The sequence below is a fragment of the Zalophus californianus genome, chromosome 1, assembly GCF_009762305.2.
Source record: "Zalophus californianus isolate mZalCal1 chromosome 1, mZalCal1.pri.v2, whole genome shotgun sequence".
NCBI classification, from domain to species: Eukaryota; Metazoa; Chordata; class Mammalia; order Carnivora; family Otariidae; genus Zalophus; species Zalophus californianus.
In genome coordinates, this window is record NC_045595.1 from 76,419,210 (window position 1) to 76,435,924 (window position 16,715).

Consider the following 16,715-nt stretch of genomic DNA (forward strand, 5'->3'; position numbering starts at 1 on the left):
TTAATACAACCCAAAGAAAGCAGTGGTGCATCCTAAGTGCTCCATAAAGTCTATTAGTCATTCTTATTCCCAAAGAATTGAGATCCTCCTGATACGGCTCCAGTTTTGTCTCTCATTACTCCCCTACATAGACTTCTTCATCCCAAATATCACCCTATACTTTTCACCTCTTTGCTCCCCCTGGTTCATCTATCTTCCTCACTTATATCACTATCTGATGAGATCCTGCCCAAGTTTCAAGGGCTATCTGTAATGGCACCTCAAAACCAACCCCCCCCCCCTCCACAATTCCCTACTCAAGAACTGAACGAGCTTTCTCCTATCTCTGAACAGTAGCAGAGATGCGATATCTTGATATACAGGTATATACATTTGTCAAAACTTACGGAACTATACACTTAACGTGGCCACATTTTTTTAGCATGCAAATCATACCTCTACAAACCAACCCAGTAGGAACATTATAAGAAGGTCTCAGCCTTTGGAGAGAGAAAGCCGTACTTCAAATTCAAGTTCTAGTACTTTCTACCTGTTAGGCCTTTGAACTCCTTCCACCTGTAGTTTTCTCTAAATGGGGCAGTTGTCACGTCCTCCTTTTGTAGTGAGGGTTGAGAGACACAATAATACAAAATGCCTCGCACACAGTTGATGCTACACTACTGTTAGACCTTCCTTTTTCAGCATCACTCGTTCTATGTTACTCACATACCCCTGCGCACCAAAAGGTGATCTTAAGGACAGAATGTGTGCTATCCTTTTCTTTTCCATGTTTCTAGCATAGAGAAAAAGTAGTGTGTTTAGCGATTTATATATAAATATGTATATATTTATATAATATATATATCCAACTTTTGGATAGCAAACACCTAGCAGCATCCCAACTGAAGCCTCTGCAGGATGCCACACTGTGTATTATCACTTGGGTTTGCTAAGGCTCAGTATTTTAAAGTCTGACAGATACCTTCCTTGGTCAATAATTCAGCTACAGCTCCCCGGTGTACAGTAGGGCTTAATAACACAACTTTAATTATGATAGTTCTTTAGGTTCATAAGGGTTGTCTAATTCTCTTGAAAGCAACGGAATGGCCGTACTGTTTTCTGGACCAATAAGTCACTCTGTTTTCCATGGTTCAAAGTTAAGCTTTTATTTGGTTTTAAATTAAAAAAATAAATTTCGTTATTAAATAGTGAGATGGATCTAAGTTATGTTCAGATAGTAGCTTACTCAGGAATATACCACTGGGGGTACAAGTAAGGGGTGGGTCACCTAAACTAGAATGATTTGTTATGTCATCATGTTTGTTAAAAGTTCAACAGTGGCATAATTCAAAAGAAACGGAGATACAAAGTTTTAAATGTTTACAATGGATGGAAGAAGTAAACCACTTAATCTATTGCAATTGCCAACGAATTTCTTTCTCAGTGCCAGGCTGCTTGGACTCTATACCACAGTGCTAATGTCATCGGGCTCATCTGCTTTCTTCTGCCTGCTTGGCAGGGATTTCAAGTATTCAAGGTGTCTTCGGGCATCCTCCTGATTTTGCCTCACGTAATACACCACATAGGAGATCACCATGGTGAACCAGCCAAACATGGTGACCAGCATGGCATAATCAGTAGTCTTTTTAGGGAGGTTACAAAGGTCAGCATCATTGGCAGCATTGAGGAATGGTCTCCCGGCGTGTTCATCCAACACAGAAGTCTTACAGATCACATTGTGGGCTGTCTCATGGTTAGATGCCATGCTCCTCAGAACTTGCTGTAGAGTACAGTCACAGTGCCAAGGATTGTTGGCAATTCTGGCCCTGGCCTTCAGGTTATTGAAGGCATTTTTGTGCACGCTTTGAATCCGGTTGTCAGACAAGTCCAGAGTCTGCAAAGTTTCAGCTACTCCTTTGAAGGCATGCTCATCGATAAACTCAATGCCATTTTTGGACAAGTTGAGAACTCTCAGTTGATGGAGGTCCTTAAAAATCTCGTTGGGGATAGATGTGATCTGATTGGAGTCCAGGTACAATAAGACTGTTTCAGGAGGAAGATCTCTAGGTATTTCCTTGAGATTTGCATTGCTACAGGTGACATTTAAACCCCCAGAGGAAGAACAGAGACAGCCCTTGGGACACATACTGGCAGAATGAAAGCACAGTATCATAAGAACAAAACTTTGTAGGAGGAGACACATGGAGAGGGAACGGGTTAACCACAGGTCTACCAGATTCATGCTGGAATGTCAGCATAATCACAAGCCCATTCCTCATTCACTCCAACAAGCAAGCGTGGCAACCGTTCCAGCCCTGTCCACACTGTTGATATCTTTCTTGCTTGGTTCAAAAGGTTGCAACTAACACACGTGTCTCTTCATTATTCCTGTCCTTGCTTGGGTACCTAAAGGAAAGGGAAGCAGATGCAATTAGCTTTTTTGCAGAGGGAGGTACATTGCAATTAAAAGTGCTCTCAGGTGTCTGGCATTCTATGTGGGCAGGAGAGTCGGTTATGTAGTTAATTTTCATTGACAGCGCTGGGAATTATCTGCATAATGGGAGTCTCCTGCTCAAATCACAGGTGTTGGGCTACAGGGCTGTCAATAAACGACAACATTTCCGAGTCATGTTGCCTTGGTTTTAGTTGTGCAGAATTACAGCAAACAGTCCAGATTTCTCTCATCTCTACTGGTTCTCTCACATCCTGAGCCCCTTCTAAATTAGACAGCAATAAAATTTAATTAGACCTTCCCCCCCCTTCTACAGTAACAGATGCATTAGTGCAATTTAGACCTGCTCTTGAGCAGCAATGAAAAATAACACCAATATTTCATGGTTAATGACCATAGATAGCAATAATTGTCATGGCTTTTGAATGGATGTCCAATTGGAGTATTTTCTCTAAAGAAACATCTTACTTGAATTAAGAAATGAATAAATGTATTCCAACTTTCACAACAGAATGTTGCTAGGGACTGATAGACCAGGATCTCCAAAAGAGCTGTCTCCCTGTTTTTCTCTGTTTTCTAAATAACCTATCCTCTCCCCAGTAGATTTTCAAATATGACATACACCTCCAAGACTTTTTATTTTTATCCATTTATTTATTTATTTTAAAGATTTTATTTATTTATTTGAGAGAGAGACAGAGAGTAAGTGGGGAGAGGGGCAGACGGGGAGAGAAAGGGAGAAAATCCCAAGCAGACTCTACACTGAGCATGGAGCCCGACACGGGGCTTGACCTCACAACCCTGAGACCATGACCTGAGCCAAAAGGAATAGTCCGACACTTAACTGACTGAGCCACCCAGGCGCCCCTTCAAGACTTTTTAAAATATAAGATAAAATTTAAATATATTAGCCTCTAAGACTTTCCCAATAGCCTATTTTATCTTTCCTATGTGTGTGTGTGTGTGTATATATATATATACACATATATGTGTATATATATATATAATATTGTTGGAAGGGGCTTCTAAATGGCAAAAATTAAGTGATATATGAAAGGATCTAAGCTTACTCAAAAACAGAGATGAGACTATAAGTGAACCCTCAAAACTACTTTTTCATATAGAGAAGACAGGCATCTTTGAGACCAGTTCATGGAGGAAGTGAGTAGATTTTGGAGAGATTATGTGATTCACCCAGGAGCAAATGGTTTGTAGGTGGAAGAGAGAGGACTCAGGCCAAAGGCTTTGTTCGGATTTATAATCGCCTAACTCTTTCCACTACCCCCCTCCCAATCTCATCTGCTCTATGAGGACAGTCAGAATCCAGGGAGCATTGCTTGTTGTGATTTCTGATACTGTTATGTTGCAGCTCAATCCCAAACTGAGTACTCTATGGAGTACGAGAGAGCTCCATGTCTGACTTCAGAGCATCATTTTCAGGATGTGAGAAACAAGGAGAATGTTCCTTCCTCTCACTGCAGTGAGCAACAAATGACTTTCTGCAAACTTATCTTTTCTAAAGATCCCAGATGGATAAATACAGAGGGAAATGACTCCAAATGTTACCAAACTCACAGAAGAGAAGATTAATGTGAGCTGAAAACATAATGAACGGGGTTGTTAATCATGGGAAAAATGAGATTAGCACCAGCAGAATGGAGTGGATGTGCTTTTGGAATCCTGAGTCCCTTAAATGCCAGAGAATGCTAAAGAAGGACCCCTAGGCTTAGGTAGCCATCCATCAATAGCTCATTTCATTTGAGGCGAGTCTCCCTCCCTTCCATGTTTTCCTTCAACACTGTGTTGCATGACATTTCAGAACTCTAGTGATTGCCTAGACGGGAGAGAGAAAAAATAAACAGGTGTGGAGGGGAGGGCACTCAGAGAGGAAAGAGGGTGGCAGAAGGATAAGGCAAAGGATGCTACGATGAGGACATGACAAGGACACAGGAGATGGGAGGCATGAACTTGAATAGAGAAAATAAAGAGAGTCTGTGTAATCAACCAGCTCCCATCAGTTGAGTAGGTACCACCAGCCTAGGTCCTGCTGCAAAGTGGGAAAGCTTCTCTGGAGGATACTCCACATCTCTCCAGAGACTGATTCAGAGTCTGTCTGAAGAAAAACGTTCACCAGTTGAGACTAACAGTTCCATGAGGGCAGGCTCTTGTGTCCACCTCATGTAGAAACAACAGCAGACAATTAAAAAGTGAAAAGTACACTAGTTTGTATACCAGCTGTAATCCTTGTTAGCAGTGTGCTCCTGGGCAAGTTATTTAACCTCACTAAACCTCATTTTCCTTATCTTTGTATAGAAATTATAAAAGGACCCAATTACAGAGTTGATTTGGGAATTCTGTGAGATAATCCACATAAAACATTTAACCCAATGCCTAAAAAGCAGTAAGAGTTCAAGACTTGTTGGCTACAGTTACTATTATTATCCCAGATACATTCTCAAATGCTACCACGATGCTTGGCATGTTGTAAGGGTTAGATAAATATCTATTGTATGAATGATCCAATAAAATATTGAAGAATCTAGCTGTGCTTTTTCTTCCCTATGATGACTATTTTTATTTTATTTTTTTAAGATTTTATTTATTTATTTGACTGAGAGAGAGAGAGCGAGAGCAGGAACACAAGCAGGGGCAGTGGGAGAGGGAGAAGCAGGCCTCCCGCGGAGCAGGGAGCCTGATGCGGGGCTCGATCCCAGGACCCTGGGATCATGACCTGAGCGGAAGGCAGACGCTTAACGACTGAGCCACCCAGGCGCCCGACCATTTTTATTTTTAATATAAACATTGGCTCATCCAATGTCTATTGGTTTTACATATTGACATGGTAGTCTTTGAAAAAAAATCACAAGTGCAGGCTCCTAGTTGATGGAAGGAATAATGGAGCTTCTTTTCGGTAGGCTCCTTGAGACTTATTCTTGGTTTCTCCAGAATGATCAGTCCATTGGTCATGGTAATAGCCAAGAAATGATTAGTATACATTGTGAGTTCTCAACATCAGAGTGCAATACCTCTTCATGTCCAAATGATCCACCTATACACTGAATAGAAAGCATATTAGGAACACTGTAAATACAGAGTATCTCTTGCATTCAGAGATGTTGGACTCAAACTAAGTATTTCATTTTCTTTCTATGATGTTTTACAAAAGGGAAATAAAAGCTCTGGGATTGGCTAGATGACTAGGCTGCTCTGACCCAGCCTTTAGAACCTCCACACTCAGCCAGGACAAAGTGAGAGGAGAACTGAGCCCTTCGATGTCTAGGAGGCAGACAACAAGGGCCAAAGTTATCGAGTCAAGGTCATCTTCAGCAGGGAGGATGGAAGAACTGCCTCTCCACTCTATTATGCTGAACTACTGTTTTCCAAAGGGATTAGCAGCTTGACATTGTCTTAAATTGCTGGATAGGTCAAGAGGGGTTCTCGGAAAAGAAAGACATGGCAGACGTGCCTCACATAGTAAAAACACGGGTATTCTTCTGACATCGGTTACCACCCAGCACTGTACAAAGCTAAAGAGCAGATAACTCGGAAACGAACATTCTAAACCCCAAACTCCCTCCTGTTTTGTTTCAGTCAGGTCTACTAAAAAAATGCGAAGCAGCAAACAAACCATCCTGTTGGGAAAAGAGAGTGCCTCCTTTTTAACTTCAGAATGAGGATATAGAGCACAGAGAAGGGCTGGGGTCACACTGGTGAATGCAAGAACAGAAGCAGCACTACTGCCTGTCCTCCTGATAAGGAACAAGACCCGCAAAAGGGGCAGAGCAAATTAAACAGCATCTTTTCTACCTCTTGACTCTCCCTCTCCGCTTCTCAACTCATTACACTACCCTATCCTCATTCCCTCATTCCCTTCAAATATGTCTGAGGCAGGAAGCTTCGGTATTTTTGGATGTGGTATTTAGGTATGAGCTGCACTCCCAAAGGGGGCCATTTTATCCACATACCCATGCCTTGTTCACATTTCCCTGTCACACAGGTTTCCGAGCTACCACAATTAATGCCTGGATTGGGTGGCAACCATCAAGTGCTGTTTCCAGAAGGAAAAAAAAAAAAAGTGCATTTAGCAGACTGCCTGAGAAGACAGATCTTTCAGAGGTTGATTAACAACTCTATCTTGCTTCCTGTTCCTTTCTTCTCATCATTAGGGGACACTCAGGGACACTCAGGGCTTCTAACACAAAGCTTTCATTAACTCTTCTGAGATAAGTGAGTGTACCAATTCATGAAGAAATACCAGACACACTGATTTCTCCCAATTACATTCCATGAAACTCTGCTGCCCACAAGGATTTGATTAAAAAGCACAACACAGCAACACAGGAAGGCCTTTCGATTTGGGAGGTAAAATTCAAATCAATGGAAAAAAAACCCTCATAAATTAAAGTACTTGAAATTAAAACTTCCATATGGTAAAAAGTAAGACAATACACAAAATGAAAGGACAGATGATAAAATAAAGGGTTGATTTCTTTAGTATACAAGAAGTTCTTACAAAGCGATAAGAACCTGATCCAACAGAAGAATGGATGGGAAAACAATATATACAGATGACCAATAAATCATATGAATAGATCCTTGATCTCACTGACAGTAAAATAAATTGAAGTTAAAGTACCTAACATCTTGGTTAAAATGAGGAAGAATATCTACTGTCAGTTAAGGTGTAAAGAACAAAGCACTCTCAAAACTTGACATGCAGATACTTGGGGTACTCTTTTTGTATGAGCAATTTAGGAATATCTATTCAAATCTTAAAATACAAGAACAAGTTAGACTGAATTGTACTGATGTAAAGATCTCCAAAGATGACCTCAGAAAGCAGCTTGGAAAAAGGGGTTCTGGTAGCGTCATCTTATTTCTGCAAAATTTTTAAAAAGAGGAAGTAAATGTGCAACATACGTATAGAATTTATATGTTTACATATGCATAGATCATTTCTGAAAGGATATGTATGGAAGGAAATGTATAAGAAACTATTAATAGTGCTTAACTGAGGAGTAGAACTTTGGGGGTCGACAGGGTGAGAAAAGGAGCCGTTTTTGTTTTTTAATTTTATACCCTTCTGATGGAATTAACTTTCTGTGGTATAAAGGTGTTTTGTTTGTTTTTGTTTACATAAAAATTTAAAAAATTAATACAAAAGGACCAGGGATTAACTGAAAAACCAATCTGAACATAATGTCTCAGAAGGCAAATTTTGAGCACATGAAACTGTTGGACAATGGTGGCCAAGAAGGTTGGGCAAATAATAAGACATTAAATTTTAAAAAGCTGAACATGTTTCAACATGAGGGACTGAAGATGCAAAGGGACCACGGTGAGACCATATATAAAAATAGATCTTGAACTCCCAACCTGCTGCAACCAGCTCGGGAAATCAAACTACAACCTCTGTAGCCATTATCCCACCCCAGTGAGATCATTAACTGCCAACTTCCCTAATTTTCATTCCTACTTCCAATTTAGGACTAACAAGGGAAAGACAAATTGGCTCCCCTCACCAATCGCATAGGATGCTCTGGTTCTAGCTAGACTGCCTCCAGCTTCCCTATGCCAAGAGCCACCAATCAGGGCACTTCTGAAGCCTTTCAGATTTTTTCCCACTATCAAACTTTTCCACTCCCCTGCCTGCCTGTGAGTCTCTACCAAATGCAGGGGATGGGGGCTGGTTTCCTTGCTATAGAAAGCTTGAGAAAAATGGCCTTTGCTGGTTCTCATTTGGGCAGTTTTCATTTACTTCCACAAAGACTGAAGTTTAAGTATGTGATATTTTCAATGTAATATTTCCAAAATTAGCTTTATAACCTATTATAGAAATGATATAAGGATGTCTTTATATGCCCAGGTTTTCTATAGACTAAGTATGGGTTGCATAAGACATCAACGTATATAATTCCTGACCAAAAACTTAGGGACCATTGGGAACTGAATGATTCAGGGGAATGAACTGTATAGATAATTTTCTCTACTGCTCCTCTTTGAGATCACGTTCATGGAGACAACACGTTCATTCATGTCTTTAGCACTGAGCTCAGTCAGGAACTTCAGTTCTACCTTTCCATTCACAACCACCTATTACCACAAGATTCAGCCTGGGTTTCAAACTGGGTGTCCCTAAAAGTAAAATCATTTTCACCCTTTATCCCCACCCAACTACCTTCCTCCTCTACCATACACTACCTATTCTTCCCTCCTGATTTTTTGAGAACAGTTTCCATTTTCATCCTCCTTGCACCCCCTCTCTTGTGCTTTGGGTCCCCACTGCCTCTTTCTTGTTTAAACCTCCATCCTTTTGCTCTGGAAGGAAGCAAAAGCATCCTTCCTGGACTGCCCGTGTGCAGCTTCCGTTCTTCTTCTAACACGGGGTTAAAATAACCCTCTGACCATGTATTTCCACTGGGTTGAAAAGCTTTCACAACCCCCTGTTGTTTATAACAGTCCTCCTTTTCCAATCCTACGTCTCACTACGCTTCCTCACACAGACACAGAAACCTGAGCTCAGTAAAGAGACCAGCAATTACAAAGCTGAGGATGAACAGCACTTTGTTCCACAAATATGAGATTTATCGGAAGTCATCCCAACCAAAGACCTCTCCAGCTTGGAATCGTTTTCCTGCCGAGGACGATCAGGCCCAGGAGGCATCTAGGTGGCTGTTTTATAACGGCAGCTATCATCACTTAGTTAAGGATATGAAATGATAAGGCTGACGGATACAGAAGGAACTGAGGATCCTTATATTTAGAAGGCATTTAATCTGCTTGCAGACCCATAATTTTTAAAGTCAGGAGCTCCTGAAATCTTGAAATTCTTGCTTTTGTAATTAAAGCTATCTGTTTATCTTTGCTACCAGACCATGAGTTTTCAGAGGGTAGGATCAATGTCTTACTCATTTTTATATTCTCTTATTGCCCATGGTAAGAATTTAATAAATATTTATTGAAATCATTAGGATCTATTCTCATTTCATCATTAAAATAGCTATTGTTTACTCGGTATTTATTACATGCCACGTATTTATTAAGGAAGAACTCATCTAACATGAGTAATGGATGATAAAATTTAAGTTCTGACTAGGTCCCTGGTTAAATGGATATAGAATTCCAAAGTGAGGGGTCAGGTTGCCATGTGAATGTTAGCTGACAATGTTCTTTGAATCTAACATGTATGTCCTTGCCCCACTTTGAGGGTAAAAGGCATCAAGAGGTACCTATCCTGTCATCTCCCCAAGGAGAAAGAGGTATTACAGGATTCCTGGAGCTGTGGTGGAGGTGAAGAATGTCCTAGAACAAGAACAAGGTTTGGCGGTAGAGTTGGGTAATGTTTTGATGTTGGGGTGAGCCTGCACTTCCAGAGTTTGTCAGAAAAGGGGTAGAAAACTATTTCCTATGGGTCAGATATGGCCACCTGAGGGAAGGAGATCCCCAGTGAAAAGTATCTCAGGTCCTTTCTCATGGTCCCATAGGATTCCTTGTTAGGGCAGAGGGGCATGAGCAACAAGAAACTGAAGGGCAGATGCTTAGATTTGGGGGAAGTGACATTCTGGAATATATACACCACGGGGGCCAGGGGAGCCATATGGGTGGGTAAGGGGCATAAAGGAGCCCTGGGAGAGAAGCACCAGGCCCATCTCATTCTACCTTCCAGGGAGCCTCTGAGCAGAGCAGCTGAAATCCAGTGATGCTGAAGGCCTGGGAGGGGGGTTGAGGGGCAGAGAGGAGAAACTGAGCTACCCACCATACCTTCTTTCCCTTTCCTTTATGCCTGAAACAAAGAAGAGGGGAGAATAGCTGAATATTAGATGAAATTCAGAGTATTGGCTAATCTCTGAACTAGACATTTACATTACCATATTGAATTTTTACTTCGGTTTAAGTTAATTGAGTTTGTGACTTAAAGTAATGGCAGGACAATCTATTACCTGAGACTGGCACAAAATCATGGGGCTGACTGATGTTTTCATTCAGGGACTAGAGGAAGATGATCACCTGCATAGAACAGAGATGAAAGGAATGGTGGAAGCAGAAAGTGAGTTGCATTGTATTCTGGATATACATCTATCACCTCGTATAATCCTCAGTACCACATGAAAGGTAGCAATTATGACCCTCACACAGATGAGCAAACTGAAGCATAGAAAGGTGATGTAACTTGTCCACTTGTCATAGATGCTGAGTTAAAGAGGCACAATCTGAACTCAAGTTCTTTGGCTTCCAGAGCTCATGTGGTCAAACATGGCACACACACCTCTTTACAGAGAAACTATCATAATTTTTTCCCTCCTTCTCAACTGATTCCACTAAGATGAGGAGCAAGGAGCATGATGGATTTTACACTGGGGGAAGTATTGCTAAAAAGGAAGACTAGCAGGATAGGAAGAGGGAGGGAGAACAGCTGACATATACTTCTGAAGGGATTCAGAACAAGTGTCCCCAGAGAGCACCACTCTGGCATGATGATTATTTTGAGCTAAAGACAATCAAGTCCTAAAAGACTCAGGAAGAGCTTTATACCTCCCTCTTAATTGTCTCTAAGAATTCAGATAGAGGGCCTGGTTTAGGAAGAGAGCTACCACCGCAGGTAACTACAAAGGGTATGGACTAAGTGTGGTGAAATGAGTGGAGGTCAGCAGAGCCTGTCTGTTCAACTTCCTTTCTGTGTCCCATTGTCTCTGCATGGCCCCAGAAACAAATGTTTACTAAACATTTGCTCTTCCCATCTTTCTGTGGTCTTCCTTCCCTTTGAAGCCTCAGACCCCTAACCCCTTTATTTTAACTCAGAATGGCATGCACGCCTCAATTGCCTGTCAGGGAGCCTCTCATTGTCTTTGTGGGACTCCCTGTATGTAATTAAATTTGGTTTTCTCCTATTAATCTGTCTTATGTCAATTTAATTAACAGACCAGCCAAATGAACCTACAAATGTAGAGAAAAAATTTCCTCCCCTATTCTTCTAAACCAAAAGCTCTAAAATTACATTTGTCTTAGATATGTGAACTACTATTACATTAGATGCTTGTGGGGCAAGTCCATGGATATGCTCTCATGTAATTATCTCTAAACAGCCCTTTTAGTGAAACATGGTAAACATCATTGGTCCTACTGTAGTATAGTTGAGGAGCTCACTGAATGGAGACTGCTTAAAGTCACAGCTGGTTAGCAGAAGGACAGAACCTGGATGCAAATGTCCTACAGAGTAGATTCCATTCAACACTCATTAGTTTATGTATCTCTTCTACTGGCCACTTTTTGATATGGAGAGTCTGTAAACACAAGTACTGAGTTTTAAATGCCAAACCAGTCCTCTGTTGACCGCTTCCTACAAACTTTGAGGAAGTCAGTAACAAGAAGAGAAACTCCTTTCCCTGTAAGAATCTCTTAAAGGCTACTCATACAAAACTTTTATCAAAATGACATGATATCCATCTGTCCCAGATCTCAGTCAGTTCAGGTACTGCTTTTCCTATTTTGAACCTATTTCACAAAATAATTCTTTAAGCAAACCCTTAATTTATTGGGGAAAAAAAAAAACACTTATGAACACATTGCCGCCTTTCTACATGATCTAATGTCCATAGGTCTCCAGGGTGGATTTAAACGTTCTTCCCACCCATAAACCCACTGGAAAAACAGAGAAAAGCAAAGAAATACACAAACAAAAAACACTTTTTTTTTTTTTTTTTGGACCTAGTATCTATATCTCTGTGGGACTAAACAAAGAATAAAGATAAGACTGTCTTTGTGAACATCTGTATTTATTATTCAACATGCTGCAAGTTTATAGGGAGACTGAGTGGGAACACATCCATCTCACTTTCTTTCCGCTTCTCTATTATTATTTCTCAGCAAGTGCCTATGACATTTAACAGTGAGATCTTTACAAGCTCTTAACACATAATCCACATAAATGTACGTTCCCTAAAACTCACCAGGGTCCTGAAGCAACCTGAAAGCTGCTTTTAGAAAACACTAACTTATGTTGAATTCAGTTGCATTTCTGAGTAGGATGAATGACTGTTACCATTTAAAAACAAAAAACCTTTGTTTTGACTAACCCTATCCCTTCACTTGGTGGGAAAAGTACAGGATTGAGATCCAAACCAAGGTCTAGAAACTGAGTTCAAACCCCAGCTTCTTAAGAATGAATTCCAGGAATTTAGCAAACCACTCATACTTCTAAGCCTTTGTTGTCCTAGCACTATAATCAATAATATCCACTTCATTGGTCTCACAGTTATGAGGACAAAATAAAATAAATATATGTGAAATGTGCTTCAGAAACCAACAATGGACATTTAAAGATTATGCTCTATTGTGGGTTTCAGTATTTGGCTGTTTTCCTAAAATATCAGATCATTCCTTTTCCAGAGACATACATGTCTTTTTCTTTGTTTCTTTTTTTTTTTTTTAAGATTTTATTTATTTATTTGACAGAGAGAGACACACAGTGAGAGAGGGAATACAAGCAGGGGGAGTGGGAGAGGGAGAAGCAGACTTCCCCGCCCAGCAGGGAGCCCGATGTGGGACTCAGTCCCAGGACCCTGGGATCATGACCTGAGCCGAAGGCAGACGCTTAACGACTGAACCACCCCAGGCGCCCCGAACATGTCTTTTTCTTAAGCATAACCGACTAGGATATGATTCTAACATAACCTATAATAGTATTCATGCCAAAATATATTTAACCTGAATCTAATCAAGAGGAAAGGATTTGACCAATCCGGAACTTGAGACACTGCAAGGTGACTGATCAAGACGCTTCAAAGGGTCACTGAAAGGAAACAAAACAGAACAACAACTAAAAACACACACAAAACAAAAACAGCCTGCAGAACTATCATCGATTAAAGGAAAAAGACATGTGACAACTAAAGGAATGCAAAAGACTGACTTCTGGATGTAAAAAAAAGAAATGCTAGAAAAGAGCATTTTTGGAACACTTAGGGAAAATTTTAAATACAAATTCTATATTAGATACTATTGTATCAAATATAAATTTCTTGGGCTTTTCATGATTTGAGTAGGAAGTAGAGACTCCTTGTTCTTTTTTTTATTTTTTTATTTTTTTAAATTATGTTATGTTAATCATCCAACTCAGAAATGCAGAGACTAATACATTACATCATTAGTTTTTGATGTAGTGTTCCATGATTCATTGTTTGCATATAACACCCAGTGCTCCATGCAGTACGTGCCCTCTTTAATACCCCTCACCAGGCTAACCCCTCCCCCTGCCCGAGAACCCTCAGTTTGTTTCTCAGAGTCCATAGTCTCTCATGGTTCGTCTCCCCCTCCGATTAACCCCCCTTCATTTTTCCCTTCCTGCTATCATCTTCTTCTTCTTCTTCTTCTTCTTCTTCTTCTTCTTCTTCTTCTTCTTCTTCTTCTTCTTCTTCTTTTAACATATAATGTATTAATTGTTTCAGAGGTACAGGTCTGTGATTCAACAGTCTTACACAATTCACAGCACTCACCATAGCGCATACCCTCCCCAATGTCTATCACCCAGTGAGACTCCTTGTTCTTAAGAGATACATATTGAAGTATTTTGGGATAAAATGTCATGACAACTGCAACTTTCAAAATACCATAGAAAAACAAAACTATATTTTTATGTGGAAAGAGGGAGATAAAAGTGGCAAAAGATTAACAATTGGCAAATGGAAAGTGATGAATATAAAAGTATTCATTGTACAAATTTTCCAACTTGATGGAAAGTTTCAAGTTTCTCAAATGAAAATCTGAATGGGAGATTCTATGCTTAAAAAATAAACAACAACAAAAGGACTTCAAGAGAAAAATCCCTTCTTGATAAAGCAAGAAAGTTTTAGGAATACTCATTAGAGTATGGCTTATCTTCTCATATTGACACAGAATAGAAAACCAAGGTGAAATGAGAAGCGATTCTTTGAAATTGTATTTCATGTATGCCAGGACTACGAAAGGACTAGCACACTGACAGAAACACATGTGTAGCGTGGACCTGGTTTTAATTAGGCAGCATGGAGATCATGGCTTAGCCACTTGCAAATTATATAACCTCTCTACCCCATAGTAGCCATAGGAAACTAACACCGTAGCATACGTGGAAACTAGAACACAGAGTCAGTTCTAGCTGACTCTCCATTACACTGGATTAAGGGTTTTTGCTTCAACTAAAGACCTGGTTTAGCTCTGAGTTTCCTGGCAAAGAAAGAAGACAAAAATGTCGAATTACCAAAATGATTACTAACTAATACAGTGAAAGATGATTAGTAAGCAGAGAGAAACTTTTTCAAATTTCAGAATTTTTAAAAGAGCCTGTGGAAGGGCTACCACGTGATATAGTGGGCAAGATCTTTAACAACTCACTGATGATGTATGTATATTCTGCTTTGGCTTTAGGCATCATGTAAGTCATTGCTCTGTGAAAGACTTCCTAAGCCATAGAAGGCTAAATTACCATATCGGAATGATGTTTACTAGAAATACATAATAAGATGGGGATGATTAGCATGTCCTTTACAGTGTGGGGTCCACGGGTGTATCATGCAAAGTCACCTCTGGCCGTGACAAGCAGTGCTGATAACACTTGTCCTGGGACAAATGCTCAAACAGGAACCGTCCCAGACAAATAAGACACGCGGTTATCTTGCTTATAGGCAACATCCTTAAAAGTTAGGAGAGACCCTAGTCAAATCTACAGTATGCCTTTTTTAAAAGAATATGTCAATCCTTGACTGAGATGAAAACAGACTTTTTGTTCAAACTTCACATTCTTCCTAGACATCGACATAAATTATCTTCTGTGAACTATTAACTTATTACATTTACAAATAATATTATAAAATAGATAAGTTTTATAAGTGAAAAAGACTGCCTAGAATTCAAACATCTAACAAGTCAAATATTTTATTCTTCTAGGTAATTTTATAATTGCCATTTTAGCATAGGTGACAATTTTGTTCCTTTTTTAAGATTCTAAATTGTGATCCTCATTATTTAAATACCAGCTCCATGCCCCAGTGAATGGAGTTATATATTAGATCTACCCAAACATTATTCTATTGCTAGATATTTTGATTCTCTCCCATTTTTGCTAATAATTTCTCATAAATAATGTGGAATTGAAATAAATGTTTCGAGTTGATACATTTTTCCCTTTTGGATCATTTCCTTAAGATAAATTCCTAGAGGTGGAATTGCTAGACTCAAGCTTCTCATCTGAATTCTGTTTATTGTCTACATCACTGAAAGGGCTAATTGCATAATGATGGGTAAGTCTTTAAATGGCTAAGAGTTGGTCGCATCTGTTCACTTTGTATTGAATATGTGTACATAGCATCAACGCCAAAATATGTAGAGTTGTTCCACGGGGCAAGTAGCAGCTTGAGGAGTCTGAGTCACCCTCTCCTGGTTTTAGTCACTGTGGATCTTAGTCATAGTGGCATCTGATAGGACCACTGGCTCAGGCCATTTGCTCCCTGGTGAGAACAGAGCAAACCAAAGAAGTAGAATACTATATTTGGTCCAAAATTTGTATTTTAAAGAACCATTTATTTACAGCCCATATAACATTTTCTTGGCAATAGCCCAGTTTTTCCTAAGAGAAGTCACTGGGGGAAACAATGCCCTGCATGGTTTTTGGGTTTTGTTTCCCATTAAAGACATAACTGTGCAAAGATGTATGGATAAGACTGGTTCTTCACTGGGGCACTGTTTGCTATAGCAGAAAATTTTTTAAAAAGAAGGAATTAAAAAAGTAACCAGAAATACTTTAAAAATCCACCAGAAAAAAATTGATTAGAAATAGTATATCAATACAAAAGAAAGAAGCAATCTACATTTCCTGATTAAAAAAAGATGTCAAAGATATATTAGGTGAAAAGGGTACGTGTATGATCTCATCTGTGTAAAACAAAATAGAAAGATTTACACATGCACACACAAACATGTATAATTAAGAAGTTACAGGACAACAATAAAAAATGATAGTCTTATCCTCTAGGGAATGGTTATAGAGCTGAAAAAATGGAGAAGAATTTTCACTTTTTATCTTATACTTTTCTCTACTATTGCCATTTTTTGCCATGAGCATGATCATAATGATAACTAGGTAATAAAGGGAGTGGCCAGTAGGCATTAACAGATAACCTCTTCTCTGTCAGGAGCTACAGGGAGTACAAAAGTATGTGAGACATGGTGTCTCTTCTGACCAGTTAGTTACCATGGGCAATCATTTAAACCTTCTGAATCTCAGCAGAGTGTACAGGAAACCTTATAGGCC

At 39.6% G+C, this 16,715-nt stretch overlaps 1 protein-coding gene across 14 annotated transcripts in view; it reads right to left on the reverse strand.

The window, feature by feature from the left end:
- Nucleotides 1-1,117: 1,117 nt before the first annotated feature.
- LRRC3B (leucine rich repeat containing 3B) overlaps nucleotides 1,118-16,715 on the reverse strand; it is a 151,549-nt gene continuing 135,951 nt past the window's right edge. For 7 of the 14 annotated variants that reach the window (XM_027582136.2, XM_027582138.2, XM_027582130.2 and 4 more), the window contains one exon: nucleotides 1,130-2,385. In XM_027582136.2, the coding sequence (XP_027437937.1) occupies nucleotides 1,442-2,221 (780 nt within the window). In that variant the 5' untranslated portion in view covers nucleotides 2,222-2,385 and the 3' untranslated portion in view covers nucleotides 1,130-1,441. Of the gene's footprint in view, nucleotides 2,386-10,087; nucleotides 10,215-10,371; nucleotides 10,439-16,715 lie in introns of those variants that run through there. The other 7 variants (XM_027582132.2, XM_027582133.2, XM_027582131.2 and 4 more) reach the window with 4 other exon arrangements.